This window comes from Medicago truncatula, chromosome 3 (assembly GCF_003473485.1).
Source record: "Medicago truncatula cultivar Jemalong A17 chromosome 3, MtrunA17r5.0-ANR, whole genome shotgun sequence".
NCBI classification, from domain to species: domain Eukaryota; kingdom Viridiplantae; phylum Streptophyta; class Magnoliopsida; order Fabales; family Fabaceae; genus Medicago; species Medicago truncatula.
Genome location: NC_053044.1, coordinates 724112 through 748855, shown reverse-complemented (window position 1 = coordinate 748855; position 24744 = coordinate 724112). Strand labels below are relative to the sequence as shown.

At 35.5% G+C, this 24744-nt stretch overlaps 2 protein-coding genes across 2 annotated transcripts; both read right to left on the bottom strand.

Annotated features, from left to right (window-relative positions):
- Nucleotides 1–14751: 14751 nt before the first annotated feature.
- On the bottom strand, nucleotides 14752–15264 carry LOC120579384 (uncharacterized). The gene has a single exon (XM_039831429.1). It carries the CDS (start codon nucleotides 15203–15205, stop codon nucleotides 14978–14980), a length of 228 nt encoding a protein of 75 aa, XP_039687363.1. The 5' UTR covers nucleotides 15206–15264; the 3' UTR covers nucleotides 14752–14977.
- A 1302-nt stretch (nucleotides 15265–16566) lies between these two features.
- Nucleotides 16567–23185, bottom strand: LOC25481093 (acetyl-CoA acetyltransferase, cytosolic 1). Its single transcript, XM_039831695.1, has 13 exons — nucleotides 22915–23185; nucleotides 22355–22419; nucleotides 21870–21968; nucleotides 21610–21783; nucleotides 21406–21511; nucleotides 21187–21325; nucleotides 20957–21100; nucleotides 20033–20118; nucleotides 19374–19473; nucleotides 19147–19257; nucleotides 19024–19065; nucleotides 17431–17517; nucleotides 16567–16983 (listed from the first exon to the last, which is right to left on the bottom strand). Exons 2-13 carry the CDS (start codon nucleotides 22398–22400, stop codon nucleotides 16894–16896), a joined length of 1224 nt encoding a protein of 407 aa, XP_039687629.1. The 5' UTR covers nucleotides 22401–22419; nucleotides 22915–23185; the 3' UTR covers nucleotides 16567–16893.
- Nucleotides 23186–24744: the final 1559 nt, after the last annotated feature.

Genomic DNA, 24744 nt, shown 5'->3' with positions numbered 1-24744 from the left:
TAACACTGAAGGTGAAAAACACAAGAGGGGGGGGGGGGGGGGGGGTTGAATTGTGTTTTCTTTTTCTCTTAAAAAATATTTCTTCTGATAAAACTTCAGAAGCAGTTTGATTGCTTCTGATGAAATGATCAGAGTCAGATTGCAGCGGAAAAGAACAGAGCAGAGAAAAGAAAGACAAAGACACAAGCAGTTATCCTGGTTCCTTCCACAACACGGAAGTAGTCCAGTCCCCCTTGCACTTCCAAGGAGATTTCACTATAATCACAAAGATTACAACTGCTCACTACTTTCTAAGTATGAGACTTCACAAAAATTGCTCAAGCACACACGCAAGAGTCTTCCAATGTTCAAGCACTAAGCAAGAGACTTCTAATGCTCAAGCACGCAGGCAAGAGACTTCTAATCAAACAAAAATACAGAGAATTGAGTTTGAGTTGAACACTTGATATACAATCAGTGGTGTTCACAATACAATACAGTAAAGACTCTAGACTTTGAATTTCTAAGATGTATCAAATCAGTGCAGAAATAACTTGAGTAGCCTTTGGTCCTGTACACTTGAACAATTATTAGTAATAACCAATTGACAATTTTTAATACCTTGTTATCATCAAAACTTAATAAGGTTAATTGTGAAACACATTTTGTTCCAACAATCTCCCCCTTTTTGATGATGACAAACAATAGTATTTAAAATGTTCAATTGTTGTGGATCTAATTAATAAGTTGACCACTTGGATAGAGGTTTGTAAGCTCCCCCTGAGTCTAATAGATCTTTAAGGTGAGGTTTGTAAGCTCCCCCTGAGTTCTATTCTTATTAATTAAATTTCAATAAAATACTCATAAAAATAATATCATAAGTATTTAAAAAAGTTTAGAAGTGGTTATAGTGGGGCTCAGTGCCTTAAAATACTATACATTTACTCCCCCTTTTGTCATCAACAAAAAGAATAAAAACAAAAGAAAGAGTATCAGAGCAAATAAAACAAATGAATAAACATATAACCTTTAAAAAAATAGTATATCAGAGCAAGCAGCATTAAAATCAGTAAATATTATCAGAGTTAAAGCTTGTAAAAAAATATTGAAGGTGAAAAAAGCACAAGATTTAGAAACAATGATAATATATATATATATATAGAGAAATTAAGATACAAAAGCAGTGCAACTAAAGTACTTAGAACAAAGATTAAAACAAGCAAAAAAAATGGGTGTGCAACTAAGGTTGGGCTTGCTTGTACATTTGTTCCAAAAGATACTTAATTTGCTCATCCTTCTTCTTAAGTAGCTCATCCTTTTCTTTCATTCTTCTTTTATACCCAGCATGAATTCTTGCAGCCCTTGTGATGTACTCTTCTTCTGGATAGAAAGGAGTGATGTCCAGCAGAGGCACGTAATTCAGCTCTTTCACTCTAGCTGCTTCATGCATATCATCCAACATCTTTTGCAGCATGGCAGAGTGAGATGAGACACACTTAGAGCTTAGCTGATCCAGCAGGTCATCAAAACTCTTTTTCAGATCCATCCATTGATCAAGATAGTGAATAGGAGGTACATGAACTGTTCTGCGAAGAATCAGTGTCTGAATCTCATCACTAAGCCTGATTAGCTGTTCATCTATATACTCAGATTCAAGGAAAGAGTCAGGGATGGTTGAAGGTTCAGATTGAGTTGTATGAGATGTGGAGGGCTGGTCAGAGGCTGTTTGATGGTCAGAAGAGGTTAGGTCAATTATTGGTGGTTCTGGTTGTTGTTGTTCTGTTATTTGATGGTCAGAAGCAACTTGTTCAGAAGCAGCTTGTTCAGGAACAGTTTGTTCAGGAACAGTTTGCTCAGGAACAGTTTGCTCAGGGATGGTTTGCTCAGGGATGGTTTCTGTTTGTTGGTTTTCTAACACAGTCTTTCCAGGGACTGTCTTAGAGGCCTTTGTAGGTGTAGGTTGCATTTCACCACCTAAGTGTTTTTCTAAATTGTGAAGGGTTGAGGATTCTTGTTGTTGGGGGATTTCTGAAGTAGTTGCTTCTGAAACTACTTCAGAGGCTCTTTGTGGAGTTTGGTCATTTTGTGGGTTTGTTTGGTTAGGTTCTTGGTTGGGTTGAGGTTGTTGTACACTAACAGGTTCTGGAATTTCTGGATAGAGTGGATGAGTAGTAGGCAAATTGAATTTCTCACAAAGTTTAATCATATTCTTAGAAAATTCTATTTGAGTTTGCTCATAGTCAAGTGTTCCAAATTCTGTTAGTTTGGTGGGTTTGGTTCTAAGAAGTTTGTCTATGTGTTGGCTAAGGGGTTGGTCATCTGATTCAGTTGATGATGATGATGGTGAAGAGGGTAGAGATGGAATCTGAGTATAGATGTCAGGTTTGGATGAATTACCTGAAGATTGAGCTTCTGGATGAACTGCTTCTGGAGCTTTTGAAACTGGTTCTGATGAAGTAGCTCCTGAAGCTTGCTTATTCTTCAAGGCTTGTGAAAGCAGAGTTGCTCCATACTTAACTGTTTCTTGCTCTAACTCAGATGCTAAAGCAGCAATGACAGGAGTAGGCACATACCCTGCAGCCGTGAGACGCTCATCCCTTTGCTTCTCATACAATTCCTTCATCCTTTTCCTTTCTGCTATCTTGGATGCAGAATACTCCCTAGCATATTGCTTTAATTCCTCAGAAGCTTCAAAACTAGGCATGACTATTGTCTCAGAAGTTATAGTCCTTTTTGCCTTCTTGGGACTTGAGTCTTCATCCCAGTTTTCTTGAAGCTCTTCCAACATTTCCTCTTTTCGTCCTTCAGCTGTCTTCAAATTTCTTGAAGATCTCTTCCTTTTGATGGTTTGAAGAGCAGCTTCTCTTTTCTTCTTAGGACTCTGAGGCTCTTCAGATGCAGCTTGTTCAGAAGCAGGTTGTTCAGAAGCAAGCTATTCTGCTGTTTCTTGAGCACTGCTTGTCCTTTTTCTGATGATTGGAACTTCATCTAAGTTCTCCACTTCCTCTTGAATAGTGGACAAGGTTGATTTTTCCTTCTTAACTTTCTGATGCTTCTGAGCACCCTTCTCAGTAGCATCTTCAGCAAGATATTCTTCCTTGGTGATCTGCTTCTTCTTTGATTTTCTGCCTTTGGCCACAGGCAGATCACCACCATACATCTCTTCAGGGACATCTTTCAAGCTGATCTTCTTCTTGTAAGTTTTGTAGAAGTCCAAGATGTAGGCCCTTTGCACATCCAGGGGATCCTTCTTGCAGATAGGGATGTGATGAGTGACTAGATCAGATATTGCATCAGATTCATGCATATCAGAATCTAGTTTCTTGTGAGCATTTGCTGGAATCAATTTCATCTTCACAAGTGTTGATGCATTGATTATCTTCCCAGTTACTGCTCCCAGCTTCTGGTTATCATAGATGCCAACATCCTTCAAGGCACTTAGAAGTCCTCCTTCTTGAAAGATTACAGAGAGTAGCCTTCCATAAGGAACAAACTTTCTGTTTTCCATCTGACTCTTCTTTAGTTCCTTGATCATGTACTTGAACATGTATTTAGGAACATTCATTGTGGTCTCTTGAGTGATGGTGTGATACAGAAAAACCTTGTGACCAAGTGACGGATGATCATTTCCTCCACCTTTGGGAAAGATGTTTTCATTCTGAATCTTCAGCAGCAACTTCTTCTCAATGCTCAAAGTGCTGTAAGGTTGAGCAACCTTAGATCCATAAATGGTCTCATTGACAATTTCCTTCCAAGAGTTGGTTCTTGGATTAGGAATCTCTTCTCCAAAGTATTTGCCAGAGGTATCCCTTCCCATGGCTTGAGCAATAACCTGCTCATTTATGGTTACAGGAATACCCATGACATTTGATCTAATCTCTGTGCCGGTGAAGGAGAGTAGACCCATTTCTTCTCTGGTTTTTCCCTTCAGAGTAGGATCAACCAGAATCAGTTGAGCTTCTTCCTGCCTAGCAGCTTCAATGTCAAAGACTGAAGCCCTTACCCAGAATTGTCTGACCAGAACTTCATAAGTTGGACCATTGAGAAGACTGAAGTAATTCATCAGCTTTTGCTTCTTGTAGAACCTTACTAGGTCGCATCCATGGTGAGTTAAGGAGGCGAAATCCACTGGATTTTCTGCTTGAATGATTAACTCCCATTCTTCAATAGACATGGTTCTTCCTTTAATCTCATAAGCCGGAATATCTATTTCCATATTTGATGATGAACCACCAGCAGAACTTGAGCTTTCCATTGATTTAAAGGAGTTTTAGGGTTCTACGGTGTTTTGAGAGGAAGAGTGAATGCGCTTACTTTCGCAGAGGATTGAGAAGAAAATAGAAAGTGTTTGTTGTGAAGTGAGTAGTGTGTGAATTGACTTAGTGTTTTTAAGTAAAACATTTGTAATTCAGAAGAGACAAACAAACATAGCATTAATGACAAATTGGGGGCGCGTGTTAGTATGTTAAAAAGCAGATAAAACATCATTGCCCTTTTTGTTATACTCCAATACAAATAGACCACGTCAGAGACTCTTCAGAAAACTACCTTTTGGGTAGTGGGACAGCTGTTACAAAAAGTAACTGCCAACGTTCCCACTAACCTTGCTATTCAGAAGCAAAGAATACCGCTTCTGAAGTCTTAGCGCTGACGTCATCTTCAGAAGCACATTTTCCTCAGAACCTCATTTAAGAGCTTCTGATGGACCAGATGCTTCTGAATAGACTTCAGAACCAAACTTCTTATTCAGAGGCAAGCAATTTTTCAATCAGACACAAAATACATGTTCAAATTTTTCTTAATAAAATCAAATCTTTCAACAGATAAAGGTTTTGTAAATATATCAGCCCATTGATGTTCAGTATCAATGAATTGTATATCTAAAATCCCTTTTTGAACATAGTCTCTGATAAAATGTTGTTTGATTTCAATATGCTTGGCTCTTGAATGTAGAATTGGATTCTTTGACAAACAAATAGCAGCAGTATTATCACAATAGATGGGAATACTGTTAGCATTAATCTGATAGTCTTCCAACTGATGTTTCATCCAAAGTAGTTGTGTGCAACAACTTGCAGCTGAAATGTATTCTGCTTCTGCTGTAGACATAGCAATAGTTGCTTGTCTTTTGCTTGCCCAAGATATCAGATTCTCTCCCAGGAATTGACAATTTCCACTGGTTGATTTTCTTTCAATCCTGTCACCAGCATAATCAGCATCACAGAATCCAATCAACTTATAATCTAGGGATTTCCTATACAGGAGTCCAAGATTAGTTGTTCCTTTCAGATACCTGAAGATTCTCTTAACTGCAGTTAAATGAGATTCTCTAGGATCTGATTGAAATCTTGCACACAAGCATACACTGAATAAAATATCAGGTCTAGATGCAGTGAGGTATAACAGAGAACCAATCATACCTCTGTATAGCTTCTGGTCTACTCCAGTTCCAGTATCTTCTTTGCTTAAGGTGCAGGTTGGATGCATTGGAGTGTTCATCACTTTACAATCTTCTAGCTTGAACTTCTTCAGAAGCTTCTTTGTATATTTTGTTTGATGAACATATACTCCTTCTTTACTTTGGTTGATTTGAATTCCAAGAAAGAATTTCAATTCTCTCATCATACTCATTTCAAATTCATCCTGCATTAACTTAGAAAATTCTTTGCAAAGAGATGCATTAGTAGAACCAAATATTATATCATCAACATATATTTGCACGATCAAAATGTCTTTCTTAAGAGTCCTTCTGAAGAGTGTTGTGTCAACTTGTCCTCTTTCAAAATCATTTTTAATTAAGAAATTACTTAGTCTATCATACCAAGCTCTGGGAGCTTGTGTCAAGCCATATAGTGATTTCTTAAGTTTATAAACATGGTCAGGATGCTTAAGATCCTCAAACTCAGGAGGTTGTTTAACATACACTTCTTCTTCAATGACACCATTAAGAAAAGCACTTTTGACATCCATTTGATATAATATTATGCCATGATTAATTGCGTAGGATAGAAGTAACCTGATTGCTTCCAATCTTGCAACTAGAGCAAATGTTTCAGTGTAATCAATGCTTTCTTGTTAACTGTAGCCTTGAGCAACAAGTCTGGCTTTGTTTCTGGTTACTTCTCCTTGTTCATTCTGCTTGTTTCTGAATACCCATTTTGTTCCAATAATGTTCTTCTGAAAAGGTTTGGGTACTAGATCCCACACATCATTCCTTTGGAATTGATTTAGCTCTTCTTGCATAGTTAATATCCATCCATCATCTGAGAGAGCTTCTTCAACAGTTTTAGGCTCAATTATTGAAAGCAATCCTATTAATGACTCTTCTTGTCTGAAATGTGATCTTGTTCTTCTAGGACTATCTTTGCTTCCAATGATTAGCTCATCAGGATGTGAAGATTTGTGCTTGAATTTAGGTTGAATAACCTGCTGAGCGTTATCTTGAAAATCCTCAGAAGCACTTTCATTCTGTACTATTGGACTAGGTTCTGCTTCTGAATTAGACTCAGCTTCTGGAGTGCTTTCAGCTTCTGGACAAGATTCAACTTCTGTATACTTTTCAGAATCAGAAGGTTGATCAGATTCTGATGCATCTTCAGAATCAGTTGTACCTGCATTACTTTCACTTTGCTCTGGAGTTTTACTTCCAGGCTCTCTATCATCAAATTTTACGTGCATAGATTCTTCAACACAATGTGTTTCTGAATTATACACTCTGTACGCCTTTGACCTTTCAGAGTAACCTAAAAAGATTCCTCTTTGAGCCTTGGCATCAAATTTCTTCAGATAGTCTTTAGTGTTTAAGATGTAACAAGTACATCCAAACTGATGAAAGTAAGAGATATTGGGTCTTCTTCCTTTAAAGAGTTCATATGCTGTTTTCTCCAACATAGGTCTGATATAGATCCTATTTTGAATATAACATGAAGTATTAACTGCTTCTGCCTAGAAATGTTTAGCTAAGTTGTTTTCATGGATCATGGTTCTGGCCATTTCTTGTAAGGTTCTGTTCTTTCTCTCTACAACCCCATTTTGTTGTGGAGTTCTAGGAGAAGAAAACTCATGGAGAATCCCATGTTTTTCACAAAAAAGTTCAAATGGCTCATTTTCAAATTCTCCACCATGATCACTTCTGACTTTCAAAATTTTCAATTCTTTTTCAGATTGTATTTGAGTGCAGAAGCTGCTAAACACTACATGCATAGTCTTTACTTTTAATGAATTTTACCCAAGTCCATCTGCTGTAATCATCAACAATGACTAATCCATATTTACTTCCATATAAAGATGCAATGTTAACTGGACCAAAAAGATCAATATGGAGTAATTCTAAGGGTCTGGAGGTTGATACAATGTCTTTAGATTTGAAAGAACTTTTCACAATTTTCCCTTTCTGACATGCACCACAAAGTGTATCTGAATGATAATCAATGTTAGGCAATCCTTTGATCAGTTGTAACTTGCTAATTTTAGAAATTAATCTCCAATTAGCATGTCCCAACCTTTTATGTCATACCCATTTTTTATCATTCATTGACAGAAGGCAAACTACCTTCTGATCAGCCAGATCAGAGAAATTTATTTTATAGACATTCTCAACTCTCTTTCCCTTGAATGTAATGGATTTGTCATCTTTGTTGACTAGTGTGCAGTTGGTCTTACTGAACATTACATCATACCCATTGTCACAAAATTGACTAATGCTCAATAGGTTATGCTTCAGACCATCTACTAGCCACACATTATTAATTGAGATGGAGGAATTACCAATAGTACCTGTTTCAATGATCTTTCCAGTTTGGTTGCCACCAAACTTCACTTCTCCTCCATCTTTCATTGTAAGGGTAAGGAACAAAGCTTTCTCTCCAGTCATGTGCCTTGAACATCCGCTGTCTAGGTACCATGACCTTTGTTTCTCTCTTGCCCTTAGGCACACCTGCATTTTTAGCCAATTCAGATTTAGGTAAATATATCTTCATGGGTCCTTTTGGGTTAGTTTTGGAGGTTTTACTTTTCCTCCCTTGTACCTTAGGGTGAATGCTGAGTGGCTTCTGATCATTCAATGCTTTAGGTTTAACACCTTTGGGTATTGTTTTCTCAGAAGCAGTAGCTGCTTTGTTCTTCTGATCCTTTTGTTTTGGGATTTTAGATTCTGGTTTAATCAGATTCTGATGAACAGGTTCTGATCTTTTCAGAATTTTAATCTTTTGACTCTTAGGATCAGATTTTGTCATAACCTTGAACTTAAGGTTTTCTGGCTTTGATGTGATCTTCGCCTGTGAACCAGAAGCTTAAGGTTTTGACTGAACAGCAGTTACAGCATTTGTACCTTCAGGCACAAAGGTGGATTTCAGTCCATCCTTGATACAATCACAGTAGCTCTTGAGACTGTATTCTTTGGATTTCTCCTCAGAATATCCAATCCCTTTGCCTTTGTTCTTGTATGTGCTGTATATCATAGAAGCAACTTTGCTTCTGTCTATTCCAGCCATAATAAAATCATCCAAGGCAATCTCATGTTTATTGCCTGAACCTTTATCACATTTTTCTTGTAGCTTCTGACAAAGACTCTTGAGTCTATCTTCATATGTTGTTGATATGAGGTTAAACCCTTTGAGTTCTTCTTCAGAAGCTTTCAGTTCCAATAGAGTTGTCTTTTGTTGTTTCATCAAATCAACATATTTTTCTTTTAAATCTGTCAACTCATTGGTTCTGTGTTCAAACAGTGATAAAAGTTCTTTTAGAGAATCAACAAGTTCTTGTCTAGGGATTTTGGAATATACCTCATTTTCATCTTCTGAATCTGATTCAGCTTCTGATACTGCTTCTGATGATACTGTTGCCACTAACCCCATGGCTGCCTTAGCATCATCATCAGCTTCTTCTTTATCAGAACCAGATTCACTATCCAAATCTTCCCAGGTCGCCATCAAGCTCTTTTTGATTTGCTTTCTGAATTTACTGGAGTTGAAGCTTGATTTCTTGGATTTGCCTTTAAACTTCTTCTTCTGAAGATCAGGGCAATCAGCAATGAAATGACCAGGCTTCTTACAATTGAAGCATCCCTTCTGATCTTCTTTCTTGGAGTTCTTGTAGCTACCTCTCTTGCTCAAAAATTTCTTCTGCTTCCTTGCCAGATACTCAAGCTTGTTGGACAGCATAGCCATCTTTACAGATTGATCTTCATCAGAATCTCCATCAGGTGATTCTTCTTCAGATTCACTGGCTTTGTAGGCTTTGGAAGATTTTGAGGTCTTTCCTTTGGATCGTAAAGCAATGGATTTACTCTTCTTAGAGGTTTCATGCTCATTTAAACTCATTTCATGCACTTTGAGTGAGCTTACAAGATCTTCAACACTTAAAGTATTTAGATCCTTAGCTTCCTCAATAGCAGTTACTTTGGGTCTCCATCTTGAAGGTAAGCTTCTCAAAATCTTACTAACATGATCAGAAGCAACATAGCTTTTCTTCAGTATTTGCAATCCAGAAACTAAAGTTTGAAATCTTGAGTACATTTCTTCTATACTCTCATCATCCTTCATTCTGAAAAGTTCATACTGATGAACTAGCATCAAAGCTTTAGCCTCTTTCACCTTCTTGCTGCCTTCAAAGTTTGCACATAGAGAAGCAAACATAGCCTTCGCAGTAGATTTGTCACTCATCTTCATGTATTCGGTGCGAGGTATAGAAGCCACAATGATTCCTCTTATCTTGTGGTGTTTCTTATAAAGCTTCTTTTGAGCAGGAGTATGTATTCTTTTGTCTATAGCAGCTCCTTCTTCATCCAAATCCATATCATCAACTCCATCTTCCAGTATGTCCCATAACTCTTCATCCAATCCCATGATAAAGTTGTACATATTAGTTTTCCACCATGAAAACTCTTCTGGATCTCCATTAAACCTTGGAGCTTTTCCAGAGTCTGTTTTCTTGTCAGCAGTATCATAGTCATGCTTGACACTTGTGTATTTTGTAGTAACTGATTCCTCATCTCCAGACATGTTTTTCTAATAGATCTTGAACTGTAACACGGTTAAGTGCTGTGATAACAGAGCAGGCTCTGATACCAATTGAAGGTGAAAAACACAAGAAAGTGGGGGTTGAATTGTGTTTTCTTTTTCTCTTAAAAAATACTTCTTCTGATAAAACTTCAGAAGCAGTTTGATTGCTTCTGATGAAATGATCAGAGTCAGATTGCAGCGGAAAAGAACAGAGCAGAGAAAAGAAAGACAAAGACACAAGCAGTTATCCTGGTTCCTTCCACAACACGGAAGTAGTCCAGTCCCCCTTGCACTTCCAAGGAGATTTCACTATAATCACAAAGATTACAACTGCTCACTACTTTCTAAGTATGAGACTTCACAAAAATTTCTCAAGCACACACGCAAGAGTCTTCCAATGCTCAAGCATTAAGCAAGAGACTTCTAATGCTCAAGCACGCAGGCAAGAGACTTCTAATCAAACAAAAATACAGAGAATTGAGTTTGAGTTGAACACTTGATATACAATCAGTGGTGTTCACAATACAATACAGTAAAGACTCTAGACTTTGAATTTCTAAGATGTATCAAATCAGTGCAGAAATTCAGTGTGCGTTGTAGAATCAAATTGACAGAGTTTTGGCGCTTTTGAACTTATGTATCTCTATCTACAATCTTCAAGTCTTCACTCCTTTATATAGAGGCGTGAAAGAGACGTTGAGATAATCAGCACGTCTAAAGAGTCGTTTGAAATCCTTTGATTATCCACCAGTGATCCTTTGCCTGATTTGGGTGTAGTCCTTTGAAGAATAAGCTTCAAATTCATTCCCATCTTGAACGTACAAATTCTGCAGGCATGGCTGTTGTTTTGTCTTGTAGCGTAGACAGAAAACAGAGTAGTGGAGGTAGTGGTTGTCCACTTGTACTTTGTCAACTCTATTAACGAGAGACAAGTGCTCAGTGCTATCCATATATCCGTTGATACCTCCCTTTCAATTCTTCGTTCTTCTTGGATAAGACTGAATTGAGAATCAGCTACTTTGAATCTTCAGTTTGATTAAAAAATCAAACGTAGCTTCTCGTGAAGATATTGCTTCTGATGAAAACTTTTGCTTCTGATGACCTTCTGCTTCTGATGACGTCATCACTTCAGAAGCACTTCAGCTTCAGGAGCAGCTTTCTTCAGATGCTCAGAATTTCTTTTTCTTTCCATTGTTCTTCCAAGACCTATTGAAATAACTTGAGTAGCCTTTGGTCCTGTACACTTGAACAATTATTAGTAATAACCAATTGACAATTTTTAATACCTTGTTATCATTAAAACTTAATAAGGTTAATTGTGAAACACATTTTGTTCCAACAAACACCTTTGGGTATTGTTTTCTCAGAAGCAGTAACTGCTTTGTTCTTCTGATCATTTGGCTTTAAGATTTTAGATTCTGGTTTAATCAGATTCTGAGGAACAGGTTCTGATCTTTTCAGAATTTTAATCTTTTGAATCTTAGGATCAGATTTTGTCATAACCTTAGTCTTGAGGTTTTCTGGCTTTGATGTGATCTTAGCCTTAGAACCAGAAGCTTCAGGTTCTGACTGAACAGCAGTTACAGCATCAGTACCTTCAGGCACAAAGGTGGATTTCAATCCATCCTTGATACAATCACAGTAGCTCTTGAGACTGTATTCTTTGGATTTCTCCTCAGAATATCCAATCCCTTTGCCATTATTCTTGTATGTGCTGTAGATCATAGAAGCAACTTTGCTTCTGTCTATTCCAGCCATAATAAAATCATCCAAGGAAATCTCATGTTTATTGCCTGAACCTTTATCACATTTTTCTTGTAGCTTCTGACAAAGAATCTTGAGTCTATCTTCATATGTTGTTGATATAAGGTTAAACCCTTTGAGTTCTTCTTCAGAAGCTTTCAGTTCCAATAGAGTTGTCTTTTGTTGTTTCATTAAATCAACATATTTTTCTTTTAAATCTGTCAACTCATTGGTTCTGTGTTCAAATAGTGATAAAAGTTCTTTTAGAGAATCAACAAGTTCTTGTCTAGGAATTTTGGAATATACCTCATTTTCATCTTCTGAATCTGATTCAGCTTCTGATACTGCTTCTGATGATACTGTTGCCACTAACCTCATGGCTGCCTTAGTATCATCATCTGCTTCTTCTTTATCAGAACCAGATTCACTATCCAAATCTTCCCAGGTCGCCATCAAGCTCTTTTTGATTTGCTTTCTGAATTTACTGGAGCTGAAGCTTGATTTCTTGGGTTTTCCTTTAGACTTCTCCTTCTGAAGATCAGGGCAATCAGCAATGAAATGACCAGGCTTCTTACAGTTGAAGCACCCCTTCTGATTTTCTTTCTTGGAGTTCTTGTAGCTACCTCTCTTGCTCAAAAATTTCTTCTGCTTCCTTACCAGATACTCAAGCTTGTTGGACAACATAGCCATCTTTACAGATTGATCTTCATCAGAATCTCCATCAGGTGATTATTCTTCAGATTCACTGGCTTTGTAGGCTTTGGAAGATTTTGAAGTCTTTCCTTTAGATGGTAAAGCAATGGATTTACTCTTCTTAGAGGATTCATGCTCATTTAAACTCATTTCATGCACTTTGAGTGAGTTGACAAGATCTTCAACACTTAAAGTATTTAGATCCTTAGCTTCCTCAATAGCAGTTACTTTGGGTCTCCATCTGGAAGGCAAGCTTCTCAAAATCTTACTAACATGATCAGAAGCAACATAGCTTTTCTTCAGTATTTGCAATCCAGAAACTAAAGTTTGAAATCTTGAGTACATTTCTTCTATACTCTCATCATCCTTCATTCTGAAAAGTTCATACTGATGAACTAGCATCAAAGCTTTAGCCTCTTTCACCTTTTTGCTGCCTTCAAAGTTGGCACATAGTGACGCAAACATAGCCTTCGCAGTAGATTTGTCACTCATCTTCATGTATTTGGTACGAGATATATAAGCCACAATGATTCCTCTGATCTTGTGGTGTTTCTTATAAAGCTTCTTCTGAGCATGAGTATGTATTCTTCTATCTACAGCAGCTCCTTCTTCATCTAAATCCAGGTCATCAACTCCATCTTCCAGTATGTCCCATAGCTCTTCATTCAATCTCATGATATAGCTGTACATATTGGTTTTCCACCATGAAAACTCTTCTGGATCTCCATTGAATTTTGGAGCTTTTCCAAAGTCTGTTTTCCTTTCAGCTGTATCATAGTCATGTTTGACACTTGTGTATTTTAAGGATGTAGTTGATTCCTCTCCTCCAGACATGTTTTTCTTTTGGATCTTGAACTGTAACACGGTTAAGTGCTATGATAACAGAGCAAGCTCTGATACCAATTGAAGGTGAGAAAAACACAAAAAGGGGGGGTTGAATTGTGTTTTCTTTTTCTCTCTAAAAAATTCTTCTTCTGATAAACCTTCAGAAGCAGTTTGTGAATGCTTCTGATGAAATGATCAGAATCAGATATGCAGCGGAAAAGAACAGAGCAGAGAAAAGAAAGACAAAGACACAAGCAGTTATCCTGGTTCCTTCCACAACACGAAAGTAGTCCAGTCCCCCTTGCACTTCCAAGGAGATTTCACTATAATCACAAAGATTACAAATGCTCAATACTCTCTAAGTATGAGACTTCACAAAAATGCTCAAGCACACACGCAAGAGTCTTCCAATGCTCAAGCAATAAGCAAGAGACTTCTAATGCTCAAGCACGCAGGCAAGAGTCTTCTGATCAAACAAAAATACAAGGAATTAAGTTTGACTTGAACACTTGATATACAATCAGTGGTGTTCTCAATACAATACGTTAAAGACTCTAGACTTTTGAATTTCTAAGATGTATCAAATCAGTGCAGAAATTCAGTGTGCTTTGTAGAATCAAATTGACGGAGTTTTGACGCTTTTGAACTTGTATGTCTCTATCTGCAATCTTCAAGTCTTCACTCCTTTATATAGAGGCGTGAAAGAGACGTTGAGATAATTAACACGTCTAAAGAGTCGTTTGAAATCCTTTGATCATCCACCAGTGATCCTTTGCCTGATTTGGGTGTAGTCCTTTGAAGAATCAGCTTCAAATTCATTCCCATCTTGAAGGCACAAATTCTGCAGGCATAGCTGTTGTCTTGTCTTGTAGCGTGGACAAAAGCAGAGTAGTGGGGATAGTGGTTGTACACTTGTACTTTGTCAACTCTGTTAACGAAGGACAAATGCTCAGTGCTATCCAAATGACCGTTGATACCTCCCTTTCAATTCTTCGTTCTTCTTAGATAAGATTGAAATGAGAAACAGCTACTTTGGATCTTCAGTTTGAATATACGGATTAAATGTAGCTTCTGGTGATGATATCGCTTTTGATGAAAACCTTGCTTCTGATGACCTTCTGCTTCTGATGACGTCATCACTTCATAAGCACTTCAGCTTCAGAAGCACTTTAAGCTTCAGACGCAGTTTTCTTCAGATGCTTAGAATTCTTTTGCTTTCCATTGTTCTTCCAAGACCTATTGAAATTACTTGACTAGCCTTTGGTCCTGTACACTTGAACAATTATTAGCAATAACCAATTGACAATTTTTAATACCTTGTTATCATCAAAACTTATTAAGGTTCATTGTAAAACACATTTTGTTCCAACAAAAAGTTCTAGACCATATAGTGTGCATTTTTGTATTATTGACTAACTTATGTGTATTTGTTGTACATGGCATCGAACTCCTAAAACGATTACTAAATAAAAATAAAATTTTCCCGCAATTAAAAAGGAACGGGTTGTAGTTGTATATCATGTCATGAATTCGGAGGTGGATTAAACTTCAACTTCGCCAATAGCGACAATAAACTCTACAAATGAATAAAATTAAATTAACGAATCTTAATTGAACTCTTAATACAACAGCGAATTTACATCAAACCAAAGAAAAAGGAGAAAGGATCCTCAAGACTCAGAAAGAAAAATATGGGAAATTATATGCATGTACTTATTTATGAGTTGAAGTTGAACTCAAACGTTGGAAGCAAGGTTTGGCTTGGAATATTGTGGTGGAGGAGATGATGAAGGGAAGGAACTATTTGCAGCAGCAGTGCCTGGTGGTGGAATTGGCATACCATAAACTTGAGGGTTTGTGTATACATCACGTCTTCCTCTAGCTCTTCCAAAGAAGTAACAACCAAAACCAATAACTAAGCAGAAGAATATAAAAGGAAGAGATATCACCTCTACCATTCCCATCTTTATTTTCTTTGACTAAGCCTTTGCTATTATGTGCAGATATGATATGATTGTTGTCTTAGATTAGAAGTCTATTTATATAGTGGAAGCCAAGTTTCTAGAGGTTTTTAGAATCTATTGAGCTTAACGTTCAAGTTTATAACGGTCACTTTTTGTGTTCCCCACCACAATACTTGTCCTTAAAATGTTCCTCTGCCTTTAACGTGACTTTTGTTTTATTTGCTCAGAAATTTATTCATTACACTTGTTTTAAGTGTGTCTTTTGGTTATGCGGTGGTAATAATTGATTCTAATTGAATTAATTTTGCAGAATTGATTTTACATAAAAGTAAGTTTAGTGTAAATTTATTTATATTTGGATACCTTTGTTATAAAAGTGATTTGTATGAAATATGTTGTTTGGATATTTTGTATCAAAATTGATTTATGGTGGTTAAATGACTAAAATGGATTTTAATATGTGTCATATTTTTCTTTTTTTAGGGAGTATATGTGTCATATATATAGATGCCAGAATGAGAGGATATTCTTTCAAAAAAAAATAAAAATGAGAGGATATTATTGGCTTTGATTAAAATACTTTTGCTAAGACCTCACTTATTTTGTAAAAAAAAAAAAAAAAAAAAAAAAACCACATATTGAGTCAGTACTGTATCTCTCCCTCTTTCTGTCTATTTCGTTACTTATCCATTTATTGACATGTTCATCTTCAACATAGCCAATCTACATTTACCCGCTGCTATGGAGTATGTACAATTTCATTGCAAAATTCACAGTAAAAACAATAAAAAAGAATCACTGCAATTGCAAAGGAGAACATCAAATAAAAGAATGACCAATTTTTGAAACCCCTGTATCAAACCCTTTTCACTCGTTGAAAGAATCGATTTCAAGAAGCTAGAGATTGTAGCTTCACCTAAAATTGATTCTGAAAAGGAAAACGTGGGGTGATGGTAGATAGGTTGAGGAGAACCAAACACAAGAAAATCACTTTTGAATAGATGAACGCACAATTTTGCTTTCTCATAGGATAACCAAACATGCGCTTTAGCAGGCTTAAATTTCCAATAAAAAAGTAATAAAATAGGATTAGATCTTATGTTTCACATATTTTTCTGGGTACAAAACAAAAAATCACAGCTAAGCACTTTTCTATATAAATATTTGCAACCACTTTCAAAGATTAAAAAAAATTAGCATATTATCCAATTTTTTATCATCAATATTCAATTTGGATTGGTTTTATGCTAACTACCAATTAGTGTTATGATAAGTATAGTAGTATTTTAATGAATGCATATAAACCAGAGCAATTATAAGTGTTGACACTGCTTGCTTGTTTTTCATTATTTATTGTGTCATTTTAGTTTTAAACACTATCCTAACAAATTGAATTCAGAATAAGAAGCTTGATGAATTATTCATTACACAGCAAGGTACACCAGAAACTTATTGCAAAGAGAATGAAAATCTAAATAATGTCTACTTTGCTCCTAAGAAATATTCTCGTTAACAATATCTGAAATTTATATCTGATAACTAAATATCCAAATTTTTCCACTCTTTCCTTTTTGCCCTTGTAAACAACTTGAAACTTGCACGCACACTTGCTAAAGTGCGAGACATCGATGTTTGAACGTTACACATACGCTGGCTCTTAAACAACAACTATTGAATATGAATTACTTTCACAGGAGCTCCACAACAAGGGCAGATGCACCACCTCCTCCGTTGCAAACACCACCTACACCGTACTTTCCGTTTTTCTGCTTCAGTACCTGTATGTAGTAACGTTTAGATTAATTGAATCAAAAGGAACATTCAATATTGTAGACAGTATCGTACAAGAACAATTGCAATTGAAAGTTGCTTAATTATCACATGATGACCAGATAAAAAATCCATATGAACTTATGTATATCATGTAAGATCTAATCATCAAAATTTGCTCTTCTCCCTTTTACAACAAACTACTCTCGCTTGATTATCAAAATCATCAGTTTTTAAAATAAAATGAAAGCATTTAACAAAATAACTCAATTACTGTTATTGGAAATTATTGAACACTTAGAATAACTGAGCATAACAAGTTTATACCATTAACAAAGAATTTAAGAGCTAATCAAAAGCACTGACATTTCTTCTTCAAACACAAAATATTTAGATTGACAAATGACAATCTATTGATGTTATAGTATATATTGCAAAGTTATAAATGGACATACCCCCAAAAGTGTCACCAGGATACGAGCACCACTGCAACCAAGAGGATGGCCCAATGATACAGCTCCACCATGTACATTTACTTTTGCCTGCAAAATAATAGTAATTTGAGGAACGTGAGTAAACTTTTTGCTGAAAAATAATAGTTATTCATTAGTGTGCGTTTGGGAAGGCTTTTGGAAGCTAGAAACCACTTCCCAATGCACTATTCACACTTCTCAATGCATAAAAAACGTGAAAAAGTAGAAGCTCCAATTTGGAGCTTTAGCCAAAACGTGGTTTAAGTTTGTTGTACCACAGAAACAAACAGACTATAAAAGGAATAAACAGAAGGACATAAGTATATGCCTGATTCAAACATGAGGAATTTTTTTGTTGCTTCAGTATACAAGCTACTGAATGGCTTTAATAATATGTAATTTGACAGTTTGGAGTAAAGATATGGAGGTCTAGAGTTCCAGAACGGGTGAACCACTTTCTGTGGATTCTTCAACATGGAAGGCTACTCACAATAGTAGAAAGAATGCCATGAATACAATGAGTTCACCACACTGCCATCGCTGTAATGATGAGTTCGAAACTGCTTTGCATGTCTTACAAGACTGTCCAATTGCAAGTAGTGTATGGCTGAATGTGGTTAAAATGGAGAATAGAACAGTTTTTGAAATTGTGATATTGTGGAATGGATCAACATGAATCTAGAGAGGAATACTGGCTCTGATATAGCTTTTGTTTGGAGAAACAAAATAGTTCATGATGAGGAGTGGTCAATGCCTCGTAACTCGTGGTTCCTAATTTCTCATCAGATGCAAGAGTATAATTCTGTTTGTAATAAAGTGGGTACATCTCCTAACATGCAAAATACAAATATTATGTAGTTAAACTTAACAAAGAAGGAGCATCTTAAAATCTTTGTATAGCAGGATCGGTGGACTTATCCGAGGTGTCGATGGAGAATGGATATGTAGTTTCTCAAAATTTATTGGAGCTTGTAGCGCTTAAATAGTGGAGCTTTGGGGAGTTTTGGAAGGTTAAAAATTGGCTCATGATCGTGGTTTTAGACGTATTGAGCTTCAAGTCGATTCACATGTGGTGGTTAACTCTTTGAAAAACAATATGAAGGGAGTGTTGGAGGATGGAGACTTTTGCAATATATTGCTAGATTTCTTGAGATGGATTGGGAGGTTAGAGATTGTCGCTCATAATGTAAGGCAAACAAGTCTGCTGATGCCTTGGCAAATATGGGATGCGATGGAGGAGGTTCCTTAATTATTTATGGCATGTTAGACATTTGTTGTTAGCTGATATTATAGGAGCGACTACTCCTAGATTAAGTTGTAACTGTGTTTCATTCTTTGGGATTAGACCCTCTTGTTATCCAAAAAAAAAGGGGAAAAATAGAAGTTTAGAGCCATTAAGGACCACGATGAAGGTAAATATGGACTACAGGTAAATTTTACACGTTCCACAGCACAGAAAGGGGTAGGGGGGGCCTACAACAGCATGCAATCTTCAAGACACTCAATCGGAAATAGTTTACTACACAGACAACACCAGACTGCAACTTTCACATGATGACAAGGGATAAAACTCACCGAATCTAGTCCAAGAAGTTTCTGATTTGCAAGAGCCACAACCTGCAGACAGAAATCAATTAAAACCCATGGTTTCATAAATTGTCAGACTACTACATTTAAAAGTTTGGCATTAATTCCTACCGCAAAGGCTTCATTAATTTCATAAAAATCAATTTTTGAAGTCTCCAGCCCTGCATTGGCAATAGCTTTGGGGATGGCAATGGCTGGAGCTGTTGTAAATAACTCTGGGTCCTGTACAGATCACATCAAATGAGCATAAAGTTATACTTCCAACAAATAAAACACTACAAATAAGTGAATATCAATATGAGCTGAAGGTGTAGTTGATATTCAAATGTTTTATGTACCTGAGCAGCATCAGCGTATCCAGTGATTTTCGCAATGACCTGAAGCCCAAGCTTCAATGCCTTCTCTCCACTCACCAAAACTAATGCAGCAGCACCATCACTATCAACAAGAACATTTTCATTTTCATTAAAAACCAAAGGCTCATGTCAAAAAATTGCATGTAAGCACATAAACTAATGGAAAGTCAAGATTTAGCGCAATGAGTATAACATATATTTGATAAGTCATGAATATAACTCTCTAACTGACTTAATGATATAGGCAAAAAATTGTCTACATGACGGCATTTTCTACTACCTGTGCTTCTTGAAAGTGTTAGCAGCAGCTTTACATACAGTATTGCATTCAATTGCACTATGTTTTCCAATAAGTTTATCAAAATATACATCAAACTGTGTGAATGACCATTCACTAAAATTGATAAACTACTCCATCCATGTCGTTATTACGCAATTTCTGGTTTGCTTCTTTTCCCCACTAAATCACTCAACTTTCAATAAAAAAAATTAACATTGAACTACTCAAGTGAATAATGTTCAAGACCATGTATTTTATTACCAAAAAATTGACAACAGTATCCAAATACAAACAGAGAAGCAGAGAAAGACACAGGAAAAGAATGAGGCTGTTGAGCAAATTTGACAAGATACCAACCAACCTTATGCTGGAAGCATTGCCGGCAGTAACAGAGCCTCCAGTCTCCTTGAAGCTTGGTCGAAGTTTGCGTAACTTGGCAGCATCAAACTGGGATATCAAAAGGAAAAAAATATCAATATATTGGTTTAGATTCAAATGCAAGTATAAACAAAATCAATGATTATATGAAGTTACAAAACTAGCAAATAGAAGTACCATGGATGTATAAAAAAAAATTATGCAGAAATGGAAAAAATAACAAACTCCAATCCTAGTCCTAATTAATCCCTTACATTAGCTGACATTGAAGTATTTAGATAAGATGCCAATGTAATACCGATATTGTCATGCTGAGAAAAGCCCAAAATTATTGATAAATTATTACTAGTACTGCACTAAAATAATGGACCAATAATAAGCAGGTAAGTTTAAGATTTACATGTGGTCATTTTCTACAATCTAGATATAGTGTTTTGACTTTTTATTGTTCAGAGACTATCTGATTCCGATATTGCTGATGTATGAGAATTTAATGGTCTTCTTCTCAGCTTAGCACAGAGCAATTAGGTGTTATTATGTGGAGGTACTAAAAAAATAGTAGTAATCAAATTTTGATGGCCCTTATTTTGAGGACATTATATTAAGGATTTTGTTGCACTTACACAGGATCTTCCTGATAGTGTTAAAGAATTTTTGTTAAACTCGCGTAAATTTAAACATATTGTTATTTGAATTGTAATGTTGTAACAGTTAATTTTATTATGAAAACAATGTCAAGATTATATTTAATTTTTAGTTGAAAACATTATTTTAATAAATTTTTAATATTTGGGAAACTAAGATTACTCAATACAGAGAGTCTATGTATATGTATCTTGCAGGTCCGTCATATGCATATGCACACAAGAATGAGTATTGCCATGTTTCAAGTTATTTGGGCGATTACCTTTCCTAGGCCCTCATCCTTGTCAACAATTGTTGATGGTCTTCCCCTTCCACCAGAGACTTCAACCGGAGTGATTTCCCACCCAAAGTAACCATTTTCTTGGGCAGAAATTCCACGTTCAAAACTCTGAACTGCATAATTATCCTGTACAAAAAAACACAGACATCAACAAAAATCTAATATAATAATCGTGCCGAAACCTATTTGAACAGAAATCAATCCCAAAATACCTGGTCTTCTCTTGTTATTGAATGGTTATCTGCACAGAGTTCAGCACACACACCCATACCTACATCCTTATAAACATCCCACAGACCATCTTTTAACATCCCATCAACTAGTGAATCGTGTCCAAGGCGGGATCCTTTTCTGAAATTTTAGCATTGAATCAGTTTATTACAACAAAATAACGTATCTTAAGAAAACTGTCAAATACACTCAATATTGACCTTGCTTCTGCCAGGTACTTAGGTACACTAGACATGTTTTCCATACCACCGGCCACAACAACGTCATTTATGCCCAATTGAATACTTTGGGCGGCAAGCATTGTAGCTGCAGTTAACAAGAAAACATTTATTAAACTTGTTCATTCATCGGAAGAAAAAAAAAAAGGTATGAAATGAATTATTTGTTTATAATATATTTCATACCTTTCATTCCTGACGCACAAACTTTGTTAACAGTTGTGCAGACTACTGATTTCGATAGTCCTGCTCCAAGAGCAGCTTGTCTAGCAGGAGCTTGCCCCAAATTAGCACTAAGGACATTCCCAAAGAATACTTCTTCCACAATTGCTGGATCAACATTGGCCCTTTTAAGAGCAGCTACATATCAACAAAACAGACATAAGCATATCTTCTATAAGTCTCAAATACAATGAAATACGAACTGCACAGGTTAACATAATTACCTTCAATAGCTATCGAGCCTAGCTTGGTGGCAGGTACAGATGAAAGAGTACCAAGAAACGCACCCATTGGTGTACGTGCAACACCAACGATGCAAACATCTGTGCAAAACAAACTGAGAAGATCAACTAAAACGAAAAGCCTCCCGCGAGTAGAGTTTAATTTTGATACGCAGTCAATGTAAAAGTTTTATACTGTCAACAATCGCAATCATTCATAGGTATGACTTTAGAAGTAGTCATGAACTTGTGATTAAAGTCAAACAGTTTTTATGATGTGACGATTATAATTGATTGAAAGTGTAAAAGAAACCTTTACACCAACAATGTTGATAAATAAATCCTTTAAAGTGAAAATCAACATTTCAGTTTTTTCCTTCTTTTATGATTTTGGTGGATGGATGAAATGAACAAAATATACGGAATAACTAAACGTTTGAATGAATGAGATAAATGGTATGCAAGCAGAACAAAAGTTTGATAATGACCTCTAGGCTGTATAGAGGAGTCTGAAGATGCTGCTGCCGGAGCCATTGATAGATGAAAAATGAATCTGTCATAAAAAACATAGTAAATGGATGAGTATAAATTTAACTAACACAAGTCAAGTCAGCAAATAAATAATCATGAATTAACTTCATATACGATTGATTCTATGAAACATCAATAGTTATGATCGCACTCAAATACATGAGGATACATTCACATATTCTTGTCTTAAGAAACACGAAGAAGTGCTTAATTTCTTAGTGTGTGTTTGAAAAAGAGAAAAAACATGTTGTTAAGGCATGATACCAAACACGCTGCTGGAAGTGTTGAACATCATTGAAACGCGGTACCAAACACGCTACTAGTAATGATGAATAATAATTTGAAGTATATGAAATCAAAGCCTTGGAAGTTTGATAATAAAATAAATATTAAACTAAACTATTCAGAATTTCAACGGAAAGAAAAGATCTAGCAGAAATCATCATGAAATGAAATGTAATTATGATGGCGGACATTGATTAAATAGATCGGAAAGAGATAAGAAGAAAGAGCTTACCTTGAGATCTTAAGGGTGGTTGCTGAAAGAGGAAACGAAGGAGGGAAGTGTAAAGAAAGAGTGAATGAAGAAGAGTGAAGAAAAATGTGTTGTTATTTGAGTGTTTAAATAGTCATGTGTAGGACGATCCACGAGTTACACGCTCAAAAACACAATAATAACTCGCTTCATTCACTCACTCACAAACCATCTCATTCCAACTACTCATAGGGGATCAAGATTTGATGCTTTTAGTGCCCGTAAGGAACCATGCCTTTCGCCCTATTTCGACCGTTTGATCAATATTTACACTCCAGATCATCACACGTGTCCAATTACCATTATTTTACACCTGCACCTTGAAACAACAACAAGGTCAAAAAATAGAGCATAGACGGAAAAAAAAATATGAAGAGTGTTATTTGAACAACCAATTTGATCACAACTTATTTGACAACCATATTTTATAAAGAAAAAAGTGGTATTGGCACGGAAATTATAGCAATAGAGAGATAAAGTAAAAAGTAATATGAGTATAAGAGAGAAAGTTGTTTCAAAAGTTGTCATTAAATAGATGTTCAAATATCATTTCTCAAAAAAAATTTCATTTTTACATAGGGGTATTTTCGTAAAAATGTAAGAAAACACACGCCTCTTCAAACTGAACAAACCGCTTTCCTTCTCGCCGGCGAACCACAGATCAATCAATTTTGATTGAAAACTGACCGTGCCATGAGAGAAGAAGCTTGCCGTTCGCGGTGGAAAAATCAGAGGAGAGAGAATTTGGCAATTTTTTTGAAAAAAAAAGGGGAAAAATAATATTATTTATTGTTTCTATTTCTTTTTTAAGGAATTATTGTTAGAATATCATCACTCAAAATATAATAAGAGTTTGACATGTGGTATTATGTGATACATCCGATTAATCAGACAGATAAGGTTAGTGGAATGGTTCTTTCAGAAAAAAGAAAAAAAAAAAAGGGTTTGTGGAATGGTTGAAAATATAGACTTTTATTTTTGACAAGATAGAAAATCAAAGGGTTAAAGGTATTTTTTATCTTTATAAATATGTCAACTTTTTATTTTAGTTTTTTAAAAGTTTGTCATCTTCATTTTTTGATTTCTCCTTTAATGTAAACTCATGTAAAATTCATATTTTTTGAGTAAAAATTTGTAGAAAAATTTATAATATGGTGGCCTCTAATATGGACCTCTTTTTAGAAATTTTTCAAAAAAATTATAACATTTTAACAAAATATGGATTTTATATATGAGTTTACTTTAAAAGAGAGACCAAGAATAGTGATTTAAAATTGACTTAAAAATAGAGACCAAAATATGATTTAAAATTTTATAGTGAGTTAAAGTTGAAGTAAAATTTTAAAGGAATTAAAACAAAAAATTTGCATATTTACCGAAGTCAAAAACACATTTAACCCAAAATCTAATCTTAAAATTATTTACTTTATACATTTTCTTTTGTTAAAATTATCATTTGTTAATAAAATTATTTTGATTGGTTGATAAATGATGTGAGCCTATTGTTAGAACGTAGGTGTTTATTTAAATTCTTTTTTCGAATTAAAAATCTAACCACGAAATGTACACACAATAATTTTCGAAAAATGAAATAATGTAAATTCGAACTATCCAACATATCAAATGTTTATTATTTTCTATCACATTGGTAAAGATAGAAACTATTATGTAAATTGACCATAATTGAATGTGTCTTATGTGAGTAGAGAGAAAACAGATTTATTAGTGTCACTTGTTATAAAAAGAGTAGTGATATTTGAACAATTATTTGATACAATTTTTTTCTTTTTTCATTTTTTAAAAACAATGAAG